General features: G+C 42.0%; 1 protein-coding gene across 1 annotated transcript; it reads right to left on the bottom strand.

Annotated features, from left to right (window-relative positions):
- Positions 1-10,082: 10,082 nt before the first annotated feature.
- Positions 10,083-11,339, bottom strand: KCNJ16 (potassium inwardly rectifying channel subfamily J member 16). The gene has a single exon (XM_021678449.2). It carries the CDS (start codon positions 11,337-11,339, stop codon positions 10,083-10,085), a length of 1,257 nt encoding a protein of 418 aa, XP_021534124.2.
- Between the last annotated feature and the right edge of the window lie 5,484 nt (positions 11,340-16,823).

Below are 16,823 nucleotides of genomic sequence, written 5' to 3'. Positions count from 1 at the left end.
TGCAATTACCAGAAGCTTTTACATAATTGTTATTATTAATACTGTGTCTTATTATCATTACGATATTTCAGAAGATCCACATATCACCTTAGCCTTCAGGGAAAAGATAAAGTGCTTTTATTTATTTTTTATCATCTTCCTTCTGCCTGAAAAATCATTAATATTTTGCTTTTTCCCAAACCCCAACCCGAGGAAGGACAAGTAGGTGTATAGATCCTTCATTTAATAATTGACCAAAGCTTTAAACCAAAGAGTAATGGCTTAAATAATAAGTTACATATCTGGAGAAGGATAAACAAAACTTTATATTGTTTGATGTAGATGACATTGTTCTCGATTTAGTTTTAGTCATCCTATGACCATTCTAATATTTATTTGTAATATAAGAATACAAAAGCCATCCTAGGGGCGCCTGGGTGGCTCAGTTGGTTAAGCAACTGCCTTTGGCTCAGGTCATGATTCTGGAGTCCCGGGATCAAGTCCCACGTCGGGCTCCCTGGCTCAGCGGGGGGTCTGCTTCTCCCTCTGACCCTCCCCCTCTCATGCTCTCTGTCTCCCATTCTCTCTCTCAGATAAATAAATAAAATCTTAAAAAAAAAAAAAGCCATCCTAGACACTTTAGTTCACAGTACAAAGTTCAAGTTTGTTATTTGCAAATTGCTCTTTCTCTGGTCCAACACCAGACATGATCTTGGGAAGAGCACCCAGGAGATTCTAACGTGCTGTCCACTTCTTTTATGATTGTTTGGTATTGAGATTAGACAATCTCTCCTCATGCTCACAGGACTCAGAGACCACTAGAGTCTGGGAAGCAAGGTGCTGCAATCATAAGCCGTGATAGTTATTGGGAGGGTATAAAAGAGCAGCCACTTTTTCCCAACTGGAAACATAGCAAGGGCCAGCCAGGGGCAGTTGTTCAGTTGTTCACTGCATAAATCACCAATCTGAAGAAACACCTCTTAGTAGTAATACGAAAGGTTGGTAGCATCCTTCACTGAAAATTTTTTCCTCAACTTCCATAGAACAAGTGTTCTGACATTTCACACAATTCAATAGCATATCTGATGCCCTTTGTGAGTTTGTCATAAGTTTAGGTGGCCCCCCATGAGAATTCTAGTACTCCACTTTAGTTACCACATTTTTCATGCCACTACCTGCTTCCTGCCATTGTAATGAAGAAGGAATATTTTACCTTTTTTTTAAAAAAAATCAGACTTGAATCATTTTTAAATTCCTTGAATTTTGGGGCACCTGGGTGGCTCAGTCGGTTAAGCGACTGCCTTCGGCTCGGGTCATGATCCCAGGGTCCTGGGATCGAGTCCCGCATCGGGCTCCCTGCTCGGCGAGAAGCCTGCTTCTCCCTCTCCCACTCCCCCTGCTTGTGTTCCTTCTCTCGCTGTCTCTCTCTCTGTCAAATAAATAATTAAAATCTTAAAAAAAAAAAAAAAAGAAATCTTAACAAGTCTGAAGGCTTGGATCCAGTAGTATGCATTCTAGGGCTCTACCCTAAGGAAAGAATCAGGATCCTGGAAAAGATGTATATTCACAAATGGTCACTGCTGCTTTGTTTTTAATTAAAAAAAAAAATCTTAAGTTAAAAATATAAAGCGAAAATGCATTTAATATGCCTAACCTACCGAACATCATTGCCTCTAGCCTCTCGTACCTTAAACGTGCTCAGAACACTTACATTAGCCTCCAGTTGGGCAAAATCATGTGACATAAAGCCTATTTAAAAATAAAGTGTTGGGGGGCGCCTGGGTGGCTCAGTTGGTTAAGCGACTGCCTTCGGCTCAGGTCATGATCCCGGAGTCCCAGGATCGAGTCCCGCATTGGGCTCCCTGCTCAGCGAGGAGCCTGCTTCTCCCTCTGACCCTTTCATGCTCTATCTCATTCTCTCTCTCAAATAAATAAAATATTAAAAAAAAAAATTCCTTGAATTTTGCTGTTTAAAATAGATCTTATTTCAGAAAAAGACAGTAATGACAGACCCGAAAACTAAGTTCAACAAATATTATTGTAGCTGCATTGTCGATGTATTATCGCGGGAAGTAAAAAGGCACATCACAGTTGCACATTAAAGCAGGATTTTATAGGGGTGCCTGGGTGGCTCAGTCGCTTAGTCGGTTAAGGGTCCTGACTCTTGATTTCAGCTCAGGTCATGATCTCAGGGTTGTGAGATTGAGACCCGAGTCAGACTCCGCATCAGGCTCCGTGCTGGGTGTGAAGCCTGCTTGAGATTCTCTCTCTCCCTCTCCCTCTGCCCCTCCCCCCACCAAAAAGAAGAATTTTATAAAAAGCAGAAAAATAACATGAAATAGATCTTTCCTATAGAATTCAGTTAGTACAGTAATCATGAGAATAGGGGAAGATTGCAGTAAATTACATACACTAATGAAGAAAAGCATAAAAGCCAACAAGAAATAAAAAAAAAGAATCAGGGTGAGAAGTAGAGGGAGGGAAAATCATTACATTTTCAGGCTCCAAGGAATTATGGAATAACATAAAGCAACATCCCCACCATAAGTGTTCAGAAACAGTAGACCAGAGAGGTTGAGTAATTCCCCAAAATCCCACAGCTAATTAGCGGCAGTGCTGGGAGAAAGAAAGTGCAACTATTACTGATATATATGAAGGAAAACGGGGAATATCAGTTTTATTGAGCAAATCCCATGTATCAGATAGTTATGTATATGATTGTATATACATACGTGTGTGTGTGTGTGTGTGTGTATCCTGGTACACACTTCACGACTGGTCCACCAGGTAAATACTATTATCTGCATTTATACTCATGCAGGAACAGAGGCTCAGTGACAACTAAGAAATTGCCCAAGTTCACATAGCTGGCAAGGGACACACCTGGAATTTCAACCCACTTCTGTCTGATTTCAAGTCCACGATCATCGTACTACCGTAGGTCGTACCTTAGAGAACAAAAGTTGTTTTTCCTTCATCCCAGAAGAGTTTGACACACTTCTTTTCTGGTACATGAAGCGTGGCTCTCAGTCTTCTGGGCGCTTTGCTGAGTCATGGGGCCCCGCACATCGTAAGCCAGCAAGGTTTTCCAAGTTCAGTAAGCCACAACTTGACTGGGCTGTGATGAGTCATTTTTGGAAAATGAGCCTGCTTCTCCCAGAACCCCTTTAGTTTGGTGGAACATGTTGAGAAGTTTGAATACGATGCGTGATATTATGATATAAAGTGGTTAAATAGTTTTTGAAGCAGCTTAAATGCGAGGCCTAGTTGGCAATTTACACCGGAGAGTATCCTGGAGGATCTGCAGTCTGATTTTTCCCTGGGTTGGTACTATTCATGAAGCCTTCTGTGTAGATGAGTAGAGTAGTATTTTTATTCTCAAAGCACCATTTTACTCAATCCTGATGCCTCACACAATGGAGAGAAAGTGTGGTTTACGTAATCCAAAGTGGTTTGGGAAGACAGGACACATATCATTTACATTTGGATGGGAATAATTTATATTCCTTCTACTACATGCTCCTTTTAATATCTTTTGTTTCCTTTTTCTTCTTTTTTTGTGTGGGAAGGGGCTTGAGTCAATGTCAAGAGTCAAGGGATGTAAATTAATTAATAAAACCCTAAAAGAGAGGAAGAGTTTGCCGCTAGACACCGTGGCTTGCACTTTATTAGCACTCATCATGTGCCGGATACTGTTGTGAGCATTTTTACAAATGTTACTGCACTTAATCCTTGCAACAACTGTGAGGTGGGTTCTATTATTTTCCTCACTTCATAGCCGAGGAAACTGGGGCACAGAGAGATAAAGTAAAGTGCCCAAAGTCACATAGCAAGAACATAGTAGAGATGAGATCTAAACCTAGGCAGTCTGGTTCTTAAGCCTGCACTCTTAATGACAGCTTAATACAGCAGGAAAAACTCTAGGGTAGGGAACTAAGAATCAGAAATGCTACCCAGGTTGTTCCAAATTGCACAGTTAATAAGATGACCAAACACTGTCAGCTCAGATCTGTGTAACTCTCTCAGGTTGGCCCCCTTTCCTTGTAGGTCCTGCCTCAAAAGCCACAGTGTCCGTGTAAAGGATGAAAAATCCCACTCCACATTGTGTTTGTTTATTCCCTAAGGCCAGCCCTGCTAGAGGACTAAAGGTTCCTGCCTCCAAGGCAAAAAGCTTGGTGACAGTGGATTAGTGCATAGCAGATTACCCCACTCAGCCTTAGCATCGCCCTGGAAAGAGGAAGCCTTTTTTAATGCAATCATTTTTGTTTACATCTTGGAGAAGATTATCGTCACTCATCGTGGCTCTTATGGGCTGTTTCTCACCTTTTTTTTTTTTTTTCCTTGCTCACTCTCCAGTCTCTCTAAATAATCAATGACCAATTAACAGTTCAGTTCAGAAGAAGCACTTCTAGAAAATAATGAGCTTCTATTTGACAAAGGGTCTTGGAATGATCGCTTTTCCCATTTCGTGATTACAGAATGAAAATAGCTCAACCTCAGGCAGCATCAGAACTGCTCACTGTCTATTCAGAAAGAGCCCTGGGCATTGATAGTTATCTTTTCTTCTTTCTGCTGCCTTTCCGTGGCTGTGTCTCTGTGGGCTGATAGCCTCTCTAAAGTTGGAGGTTTCCTCATTCGTAAAATAGAATCTGATTAAATGAACTAATACCTCTCTGATGTCCGGAAGGTCTTTGGTTCTGGAATTGGCAGCTGGTAGAAGCTAGCTCTGCCCTTAACCTGCCCCCTTAAACAGCCCCCAGTAGCTAGCCCCCCTTTCCCACGCAAACTGGTATCAGATAGAACCAATAAATAGCAGAATAAATAATTGATCTCTAATATGTGCTTCTAATTCAAATAAAGAGCCCTCTTTACTCACAGTGCACAGTGCATGTGACTGATGCATTTTATGTGGAAATTTGTTGGTTTCTGATAACTTTCTGTAAAGACGTTTTCACGGGGCCTAAACCTCCTGGGGCTCTTTCTGTCTCAAGTTCAAGTTACTTAGATAGTGATTAAGAATGTTTTAGAGGCCCTTGTGGTAAATGATAGCATAGAGAAAAAGCATTCCTTGGCCGTGTAATTTGGCAATACTTAATCTGTTTGGGTTTTCATCCACTGGACTTGCTGAAAACTTTAAAATGACTAACCTGTTTCTCTGCAGCTTCCAGAGGCTCCAAAGATTGCATCAAGGGCCTGAGTTCAGTGATTACCCAGCTCAGGTTGCCTTTTTTATTTAGAGGATCCTTCATCTCAGTCCAGCTGCTTTTTTCTTGGGATGACAGACTCTAGATACAGTATTCTTTTACTTTGCAGTATTTATAAAATAGCATAAATCAATGAGACCAAACAGCAAAAGGCAGTCGTTTACTTAACTTAGTTTATTTAAAAATTTTCCCAGCTCGGTATTCAGCAACTAAGAATCTAGTGAAATTCACAACGCCCAGCCATGTCAACTGAAATCTCCAGACTCTGTACAAAAGATCCCAAACCACAGGCGTGGCCCCTCCCGAAGAAAGGAGCACAGGGTGACCTGATGGGACAGATGGGGCTTGCCCTCAGCCAAATGTCATCACCCAATCACACAGTCCTAAGAGGATTGTGTTAAGTCGCTTTAGGAAAATAGGCTCTGTGCAAGAGAACTTGGGAATTCACTGGGTCCTAAGATTTTTCTTACTTGAGCAAAGCTCCAAAGCAAGGCAGACAGATGATGGTTTCCCGGCAACACTATGATTTTGCCTTTTCAGGAAAATGGAGGCCTTGCCTGCTCTCTGTCCACAGATTCACCGGGACGGAGTCTGTTACAAGCTTTCTCCTATCCTGGAGAAACTTCTGCAGAGAATTTGCCAAGCACCTCCCTAGGGCTGTTTGTGTGTCTGTGTCATCATCCGTTCTCGCCTTCTGTATGTGGCACCCAAAGTCCTTTTTTTCCGGAATGTAGGTCAGGCTGCTTATTTAAAAATGAAAGGGAGAGAGCCAGAGAGGCCACGCCAAATTTGGAATTGAGGGAGGGCTTTGTGATTTATAGGGTACCCGGGGTGGATACGGGTGGTTTCTGGGAGTCCACAGTGGAAGCTTACCTTAAAAAAAAGGGGGGGGCTTATACACATGCCTTACAGAACACTCAGAAGAATCAATGCTTGTAATGTGTGGAACTCATAGAATATTCTTTTTTAAGATTTTATTTATTTATTTGACAGAGAGAGACAGCTCGAAAGGGAACACAAGCAAGGGGAGTGGGAGAGAGAGAAGCAGACCCCCTGCTGAGCAGGGAGCCCCACGTGGGGCTCCATCCCAGGACCCTGGGATCACGACCTGAGCCGAAGGCAGACGCTTAACGACTGAGCCATCCAGGTGCCGCAGAATATTCTAAGCCAAGTAGAATTTAGTGCCTCATTATTTAGGCCCAGAGAATCTATTTCCCACATCTCCTGGCTAACCCAGAAGTAGTTCAATACAAATATCTAAAGGGAGGATCTAGATTTCTTGGCATGTATAATAAAGATCTTCCACTTGAATACATGGATGCAGTTTGGTCTCACTGGGGGGCTGAGCCGAGTATTAGCAGAGTTTTGCTTTTTTACCAAGCTGCATCGTGCTTGCTTGCCTGAGTTTGCCTGAGTCTCGGTGGGTTTCGGTTACTTGCCCTAGTAAAAGTCCTGTTGATGTAATTCCAGGGGAGGGAGAGGAAGGAGATAAAGGGCAGCCCCACAGCAGGCCTGGTCAATCTTCTTATCAAGGTCACTCAGCTATCCGTGTCTCAGAGGGATTTCCAGGCCTGAAGTAATTCTTTCATGTTTGTTTTACAATATAGTGGCATTTCCTCAAGTCCCCAGAAAATACGTACTTTCCACAGAGACCAACTCCGTCCAGTGTCAAGTACAACTACGAGCTGGACCCAACCAGCACATCCTTTTTTTTTTCCTTACGGCTTGTCGTTCGGTGAGAAATCATTTCTTTTCACTCCCGCATAAGTCCGGAGATATGCCACCTAGGGCTGCCCTCTTTCCTACTTTTCTGACGTGCCCTGTCCAAGGGGTGTCCTCGATTGCCCCTCTCTCTGGATGGTTGCAGGACCTTCAGCTACAGAGCCTGAGGTCTAGGGCAGAAGGATGGATGCAGGGAGTCGAGGGACATATGCCAACTAATTCAGACCCAGGGAAGGAGTTTTCTTAAAGGTCACATCCAGAGAGCTCTACTGTCATCTCATGGGCCAGATCCACACCAGTTGAATGACCCCCCCACCCTACCTGCCACCCCCAGCTGCAAGGGAGACTGAGAAGCTTAGTTGTTTTGTTTTGTTTTTTTTCTGGCACATTCTTGTCCTAATAGTTAGGAAGAAGCAAAGACTGAGATATTTGATGATATGGAAATTAAAAATATCCACCCCACTGTTTTGTTGTGGGGACGAAGTGTATGTGTGCAAAGCACCCAAGGGTGTTTGATGGGAGGGGGGTACGTGAAATAGCGTTTCCTTCTCTCTCCTGGTGCTCCCTCCCTCTTCGAGGGCCCGGTTCACAGGCAGAGCACACAGTGGAGAATGCCTTGATGCCACGATGTTTTTCCCATCTAATTAAGTCCCACTGAAGAATTTCATCTTTGGCGAGAAAAATAGCTGCCATCAGAAAGAAAAGAAATATTCGGCCTCCCTCTCATCGTGGACTGAGCGTTTGAAACTAGAAATGCCGTTTTGTGGGGAGCCTTCTTGCAGAGCTTGCAGAAGCAAAACTGTTAATTCAGATCTAGCTGTTCTACAAGCTGTTAAAAACCCATAAAAACGCTTTATAATTCTGCCTACGTTCTAATTCTGTGAGGCAGCAGTCTCATTTTTGTGTGCCCTGTACCCAGTGCTGAGCACGTCGACAAGAGTTTACACTAAACTGAAATATAGGCAAATGCACACAATTTCCGCATTACTTTAAGATCTTTATTATTAAGTAACTCATCGGGGGTGTCAAAGTATGTTATAAATCTAAACAGAAAATTAGAAATAAATGTGACATGGGAACACAGCTTTTACATTCTACTCAGGGTAAGAGTATTTGCTGGTGGGAGCACATAGCACAGGGAAATATAATTATTGGACGTTGATACTTCTATTCTGATATTAACTAACAAAACCGGAATCATGGACTGACAGAGTCCAGGAAGCAAAGCAAAGTGAAATGAAAACTAGACATGTATGAAACAAACTTAGAAAGTCGGGGGGAGGGCATCTGGGTTTGTTGTAGTGTTGGTTGATTTCTACTTGGTAGATTGTGGTACTCTAATTTAGCTGAGTAATTGCCACTACAAAATCCAAATCTACAACGCATGTGTAATTTTAAAAATGGGTTTTGCATTTCTGAAGCCAGACAGAAAAAAAAATTGCATTCTTTAGATCCCCGATATTAAGCTGCAGGACAGTTTTACAACCTGGGAGCTGAACAAATCTCTTATCCATAAAACAACAGGAATAAAAGATTCGCACACGTGCATTTAAAAAAGTAACCTCGTTGCTCATGGTCAAAAGAAACAAAGAAGGAAAGGAAGGAAGGAAAAAAAAAAAGAAAAACACTTTACATACCTACATATTTTACTTTGATTGGTAATCGCAGACTGTATGATTCAGTTCAATTTACTTGTAAGGTTTAATTTAAATGGAGGGGGGGTGGGGAGCTTTTCCAGAAACAGCAAAAACGATTTGTGTGTACATGTATTTAAATAAACAAAGGAAAAACTGTGGCATATACGTAATGAGTAAAGAAACACGTAATTCTGAATGAAGCTAATAACTGCTCAATTTATAAAGCTGAAAGTGACTTTACTCATAGGGAATTGGGCTTAAAGTAATCATGATTAACATCTTTTAACACAGATATAGAGCATACAAATTTACTTCCTAAAATTTAAGCAATTCCATAACACTTATCTGTTTAATAATGTGAATAAAAATCACCTTATATTTCACAAAATCTTCCATTTAAATGATCGTTCCACGTTCAATGGGAGTGTTGCTGAAAATCTAGAATTCAAGTCATTTATGTCTTGTAAAGTGACCAAGACAGGAAACATACATAACTGCTTCTGGACACAAATAAATGTCTTTCCCCTTGCTGTCCCCCCACGTGCCCCCCTCCTCAAAAAAAAAAAAAAAAAATGGTTCCATCCCTTACGTAGCCAGCAAAAGCTGCTGCAGTCTTTCAGGACAGAGCACGGGTTTTCTCTCCAACGGTCTGAGAATGTTTCCCACTGCCATCTATTCCCTTATCCCATCTCTGTGATCCAATTTCTTCATGTTGTCTTTGGAGAAGATGGGGGTGGGCAGAGGAAGCCCCCTTGCTGGAGAAACTAGAAATGTCATTGTTGCCTTATTTCTGCTCTTCCATATAAAGCCATTTGCTGCAGGGCAACCCAGGGCATTTGAAAGAGAAATACTGTTCTGAACAATGTCAACTTTTCTTCTGCCTTATGAGTTAGAAAAAAACCAAAAAACAGCTCCCAGCGTTCGTTGATCCTTACCTGCGCGAGTGGCAGGGTGTCTATTTCTTGTAGTCTCTACCTCTTTCTGCCGATACCAAGAGACTATGAGGGGCAGACATCAAACCTGCCGGGTGATTTCAGTTAAATATCTCAATGTTACAATCTACTGGATGCATATCTTGCATATCTTGGTTAGATGACATAATGTTTTCCTAGGAAACTACTATCAATGTTGATACATTTAAAAAGTTGTTATTCCTGCTGGCTGCCTGTCTTCCTATTTTTATTTATGCCAGTATCCTACCTTTGTTCTCCATCACTGAATATGACACCTCCAGTTGAAGTTGCAAGTGTGTGATATAAGACAAGGAGATGAAATTTAAATTAATCAGTTAGGCTCTTAATAGCATCCCTAATATCAAATTTGCCAGCACAAAAAAATAAATAAATAAAAGTTTACACAATTGGATACTAGGTAATTTTTAGATGATCTCTTACCAGATTTAACCTGCTCTTCTTCTCCCCTATCACCATCGAACATCGCTATACCATTCCTTAAAAGCCCTGCTTAGAACTACTTGCCTTAAGGTGACTGGCTACAGAGTAAAATGATTGCGGGGTAACCCTGGTCATCACAATTTGAACTACATTTGGGATTCTACAGAGATTCTATTTAAAGTCAAGACAGCTTTCTGATAAGGTGCTTCCTTACACTCGTCCGTGGTGGAGGTGGTGGTCTCCTCTGGGTTTTCACAGCTGCTGACAATATCAACTGCACTAAACGACCTTCTTCTGACCATGGTGTCCGACGTGCCAGATCCTTGGACTGGAGGTGCTTTGTCCATGTGGAGCTGCTGGTCTTTCCAGTCCAGTTGTTTGGCACTGCAAAAGGGAGCGTATACCTCAACGCTCCCCTCAAACTGTAAGCAGTTCACTCTGTAGTACTTTCTCTTAACTTCCAGGACATCATTAAACCTATGGCCCCAGAGAATTTCTCGGGGAACATAGGAACTTCTGGATTGGTGAGAAGTGCCCGTGGAATCACCAGTATAGATGAATGTCACCAAAATCTCAAAGTTATCTTTGGCCACTGCTTTTCGGTCAAGGGCATACAGAGGGCTCTCGTGGTCAATTTCATGAACAATAGTTACTGGTGTGACAAGGATGATCTGGTCGTTGACCAACTTCAGGTCTTTGAATGCCATCGTCATCCGCCCTTCGCTGTCTTCAGTGTAGCGGAGAAGTTGGGCTCTCACTGTGCCTTCTACCACATGGTTTGGCCGGAAATCACCTATGCGCCACATGAGGCAAAGCTTCCCATCTCTCATGCCTATGAGGGCAAAATAGCTAAACCGAATGGTTTGGGCTCTCTTCCGAGCGGTTGCCATTTTGGCCAAGGCAGCTCCAATGATGAAGGTGTTTATGATGCAGCTCAGGATGGATTGAAGGATCACCATGAGCACCGCCACGGAGCATTCTTCGGTGACACAGCGGTAACCATAACCTATGGTTGTCTGGGTCTCAAGGGAGAATAAAAACGCCCCTGTAAAGGAATGGACGTTGTCAACACAAGGCGTGATGTCCGGATCATTTAACAGATCGCCATGGTGAAAGGCAATTAGCCAAAAGATAGAGCCAAATATCAACCAGGAGAGAATATAAGATAAAGAAAATATCACAAACATGTGGCGCCACTTGGTGTCTACAAGAGTAGTGAAAATGTCAACCACATAGCTCCCCCATTCTCCAAAAATGTGCTTGAAGTACACATTGCAGCTACCATCTTTGTGGAGCAGACGTCTTCTGGCTCTTCTCTTCTCAGCTAGGATGTGCTCTGAGGGGTAGCCCGGGTATTTGGGGTTCACGTTTACAATTGGAGAGCTGCTGCCGTAATAGCTCATTCTTTCCTCTCTCCTTCAGGCATCCAGGTGGATTTTGTACTAGTAATAGTTCTGTGGCTATTTGTTGATTTAAGTTTTCAGTTAAAACCTGAAAAAAAGAAAAATTAAATATGCTTTAGCTTTTAATTTCCATCTTTATAGTAATTTGCCAAATTTGAAGCAATTTTATGCCATCTGAAATGGCGAAGCCTTCATTTGAACGACAGAGACATTCAGTATTGATTACTCATTTCAGTTTAGAATTCAACTCAGTCATTATAGGAACAAAATATGCAATTAGAGAAAATAACATTTTTATCTATGCAAAAGGCTTGGGTAAACACTATGATTATCCCAAATGAAGCCTCACTACCTTTTCTGACCTGACATAAAAGTCTTAATTTTATAGACTCTTCTGGCATGAGGGCACTTAGAACACAAAGCAATCTTTAATGTAGAAAGGCACAATAGAATTCAGATATTTGTCTAGCACGGTTATAAGCCTTCTAACTCTTGAAGTCAGATGGTTTTTCTAAGAAGGATGCTAGGAAGCATCACTACCTTCATCCTGACATGTAACTTACATACTGATTGCCACAGACCCTCCCCTTCGGCCCCTGCCACGTCCTCTCTCTCGTCCCCCGAGGTTTCTCTTCCTCCTGTACTTCCCAGGACAGAACAGAACTGACGGCGACACTCTCTCAGGTTCAAGTCCTTTCCCCTAGCTCCTTTAGTTTTAAGAGGGCAAAAAATGTTCTTAACCCCAGAGGAGTTAAAACCACGCCCAGGTAAGCTTTCAATAGGTATAAAATTGCTTTTGCTTTTGTCTCAGGACAACCATCCTTTTTCTTTTCTTTTTTTTTTTCTGGACACTGCCATCTCTTCTCTTTCCCTCTGAATAGAAGCCGAAAATTTGCCAAAGTTCTAATCTTGTTTCCCTCTTAAAGGGAGCATACTACAATTGGACTCTTCTCTCCAGCTCTGCAGCATATTCCTGACGCTTTCAAGGCCATCCGTAGGCAAAATCATTTTTTCCCCTCCAAATTCGATCTTTAAAAGATCAAGGCAGGGGGCGCCTGGGTGGCTCAGTCGTTAAGCGTCTGCCTTCGGCTCAGGTCATGATCCCAGGGTCCTGGGATCGAGCCCCGCATCGGGGTCCCTGCTCTGCAGGAAGCCTGCTTCTCCCTGTCCCACTCCCCCTGCTTGTGTTCCCTCTCTCGCTGTGTGTCTCTCTGTGTCAAACAAATAAAATCTTTAAAAATAAATAAATAAATAAAAGATCAAGGCAGAACATACAGTTCCTATTGCTTTTATCATCCTTGGAATTGGCCAGTGGTTTTCCCAGCTCAAGTCTGAAAGTAAGTTTTAAAAATTCAATGTTAAATGGTCTTTAGTTACTTCTACGCAAAAAAAAAAAAAAAGTCCCTGCAGCCCAATGAAATGGTTTAGTAATTATTAGAATATGCTTTCCAAAAGGGGAACCCTCCTACACTGTTGGTGGGAATGCAAGCTGGTGCAGCCACTCTGGAAAACTGTATGGAGGTTCCTCAAAAAGTTGAAAATAGAGCTACCCTATGATCCAGCAATTGCACTACTGGGTATTTACCCCAAAGATACAAAAGTAGGGATCCGAAGGGGTACGTGCACCCCGATGTTTATAGCAGCAATGTCTACAATAGCCAAACTGTGGAAAGAGCCAAGATGTCCATCGACAGATGAATGGATAAAGAAGATGTGGTATATATATACAATGGAATATTATGCAGCCATCAAAAGGAATGAGATCTTGCCATTTGCAACGACGTGGATGGAACTGGAGGGTATTATGTTGAGTGAAATAAGTCAAACAGACAAAGACATGTATCATATGACCTCACTGATATGAGGAATTCTTAATCTCAGGAAACAAACTGAGGGTTGCTGGAGTGGGGGGTGGGGTGGGAAGGATGGGGTGACTGGGTGATAGACACTGGGGAGGGTATGTGCTCTGGTAAGCGCTGTGAATTGTGCAAGACACTTGAATCTCAGATCTGTGCCTCTGAAACAAATAATGCAATATATGTTAAGAAAAAAAAAAAAGAAGAAGAAGAAGGTAGCGGGAGGGGAAGAATGAAGCGGGGGAAATTGGAGGGGTAGACGAACCATGAGAGACGATGGACTCTGAGAAACAAACAGGGTTCTAGAGGGGAGGGGGGTGGGAGGATGGGTTAGCCTGGTGGTGGGTATTGAGGAGGGCGCGTTCTGCATGGAGCACTGGGTGTTATGCACAAACAATGAATCATGGAACACTTCATCTAAAACTAATGATGTAATGTATGGGGATTAACATAAGAATAAAAAAAAATATATAAGCGTAGAAGGAAGAGGACAAAAGTAATACCTTGCTTGGAGGATAGAAGTTAAATGTGTGTTTGTTACCAGGCAAACAATAAATTCTCAATAAACAGAACTTGCTTATGCTTTAAAAAAATAAATAAATAAAAAATAAAAGAAAAAAAAAAAGAGTCAATACTGTTGCTGACATTGAGACCCACCCCCCTTGAAACCCACCAAGGAAATTAATCACAAAGTACTTATCCCACACCTTCCCTGAACAAGGGAGGAAAGAGTTAATTTCCTTCCAGTCAATAGGAATCACTTTTCTTCTTCTCCAGGGATCAGGCCCACTTCACAATAAACACTTTGTTTGGTGGACCACTTCAAGGATGAACTCTGCTTTCAGCCAGAAAATGCTGTAAGGCGTGTACGAGTTTCTCTCTGTCCATCCACGCACCCCCAGCCACTCTGCCCACTCGTCCTCCAGATTTGCTTTGAGTAGTTACATTCCTTCTTTTGTCCTCAACCGGGTTTTGGGGGAGACGGTTGTATAATTTCAGGATGTGACCCAGGGCTGACAAAATGCTTACCGGAATGTTGAATGTAAAATGTTTCCACAAATTTTGCCCACAACATATATCATTCTTGCAGGTTCCTGTCCCATTTGTCATCGAATGACACTTGACAAACACAAGAAGCTGCTCAAAGTTTCTGGGTCTTCATTCTCTTACCTGATTGTTGCAGGCATGAGAATGGGACCTGTTGTAATCAAAGGCCCGTATGACTTCAAATTAAAAAAAGTAGATGTGAAGATAGAATTGTTTCCCTGTTAAATGCTTCCAATCACGTTCCTTAAAGGGAACGGCACACACTGTGAGAGTCTGAGAATAAGAAAGCACAGTTCATAAATCAAGAGCTACTGTGTGACTCTGCTCTTTTCTGCTGCCAAAAGAAAAAAGAAAGGTTTTTATTTGAAATGGCATGCAGTGTGAATTCCAGCGGTGCCAACTGTTATAAACAAGCCATTTTAAAAACACCTTCAACGGTATGCTAATTGGGGAATGAATTTTCAATTAATACAAGCTGTAACTGAGCAAATTTGAGAATGTGCAAAGTTTGTTTCTGAATAGTGTAATCATGAGAATTCTGTGAGAATTCTGTCCTAAACCCACCATGCCCTGTGTCCCCACCACGGCCCACCATGTTGAATTGATCATTCATTCATTTCAACTTAACCAGAGTAAAGCTTTCAGATTCTGTTCAGGTGGCAGACCCTCAATTCATCTATTCTTTGATTCTCCAACCATGTAAATGATACATTTTCCAAAAGATGCTTGTCTTTAAGCTAAATGCCAGATTATAACCAAACTAATTGTATTGAGTCTTAACCATTTCTCAGATTACCCAATGAGCAAAGAATTTTATGGACCCCCTTTGTCAAAATGACTAGACAAACTATTAATATCTTGTTTCATATGTTGTGTTCATTTGAACACTTTTCCCCTTGTTTGCTATTAAATAATAGAGGATAAGACTTGCCTATTGAGTGGACATTCTTTGTGTAACAGTGGTGTTACTTAGGATTAAAACCTGGCTTTCAAAGCATCTCTGTGCTTTCATAACCATCTTATCACCTTCCATTCCATCACAAAAATGCATTTGCAACCTTCCTACTTCTCTATTTCTTTTTGCATCTTGTTCTCCTTGCTCTCTAGAAACTGATGGTGGCTATTTCATTGGGGGCAAATTCCTTTTTTTATTAAAAATGGGAATCTGAGCACTGCAATGACAAAATTATGGAATATAAAGTGCTAAAGGAAATGCAGAATCTGCAGTCCCACTTTGTACCAGCTTCAAAGTGTTTTGCCAGGTGGTTAATGACAAAGGCAGAAAAAAGACTGCGATTTCTTTGTCATGACATGGAATTCTAATATAGAGGTGACTAGAGTGAGAGGCAAGCCAGGGTCAGGATGGTGGGTCGTTTCCCGAGAATGCCATCAAAGTCATTACAATTTACTCCACCCCACGGAGACGACGCAGAGAGAGAAAGTTCGAGGGGTCAGCAGACCCAATTCTGACAGTGACTATTCTCAGATGCTACTCATTGTATTAAATTCAGACATTAAAAAAAAAAAAAAAGCTGCTTAATCCACTTGCATTAATGGGACCTGCTTTTAGTCCTCAGTGTTCTAGATAGTTGTATGAATTCAAGGAGAAACCTTTACTGATTTAGCATGTTTCAAATGGGCTACACACAGGTTGGAATATTTTCAGCAAAACAAGTGACCATCCCGAATATCTGTCCCCGGTTCTCAATGCATAGGAGTGCCTCAGTCAGACTCACCCATTCTGAGGCAATCCCTCTGTCATTTTGCTATATCCTCTCAAATTCAGCTCTTTACCAAGCAGACTACCCTTGCAGGTGGTTCTTCAAACTAAAACTTTTCATTAGCACGTTGAAGGTGCAACGTAATGGTTAAAACTTTGGAATTCCATGTCAACTTCAAAAATAAAATTCGATCTTGTCTCTAGCATCTGCTTACTTTAAATATATTAATAGTGATTCGAATTGGCTTTTTGTAATTTGAGACACACCACAAACAACGCTCTAAATATCTTTGGTGAAATTCAATTATTAATGCCCGTGGCCTGTGATATTAACAAATACCATCTTTAGCATGTCCATGAGTTAACATGAAGTCACCGGTAATCAAGTTACTTTCCTGGCGACTATGCAATGAGAGAAATTTTAGCGGACACACCAGAGAGGAAGAGGCAGAGAGTAGAAAGGGTGGCCTAGATTCTGTGTTCAGGTCATTGTCTTTGGAGACTGGCTTGGGTGCCACTCTGTGGTGCATGGAGGGGCCAGGGCAGGGGTGGCAGGCGGGTAGTGAGAGAAGGTGTAGTCAGATGGCATTTGTGGGTGGGCCCTGGATGCTAAGGAGGAAAGAAAGAGGGGTGTTAATGGGATAGGACAGAACCCAAACAAGCTGGGGTTATTTTGCTCAAAACCTGTCCCACAGCTTGTTGCCTCGGAATTACGCCTGAGCCTTGTGTTACCTGAAATCCTCAGAAGACGTTCAGACACAGTTAGGTGGAGCCCTTCATTCAGCCACTGAACACCTGCTTCACTCAGAACCCACTAGATGCTGCCCAGACTTCTCCAAATAGTCCCTGTCTCCCGAATGT

Source organism: Neomonachus schauinslandi, chromosome 15 (genome assembly GCF_002201575.2).
Source record: "Neomonachus schauinslandi chromosome 15, ASM220157v2, whole genome shotgun sequence".
Taxonomy (NCBI): Eukaryota; Metazoa; Chordata; class Mammalia; order Carnivora; family Phocidae; genus Neomonachus; species Neomonachus schauinslandi.
The sequence above is the reverse complement of the archived record's forward strand: the minus strand, read 5'-3'. Positions and strand labels throughout refer to the sequence as shown.

Excerpts from the sequence above, each read along its gene's own strand:
- KCNJ16 (XM_021678449.2), bottom strand. The coding sequence starts at position 11,339 with ATGAGCTATTACGGCAGCAGCTCTCCAATTGTAAACGTGAACCCCAAA.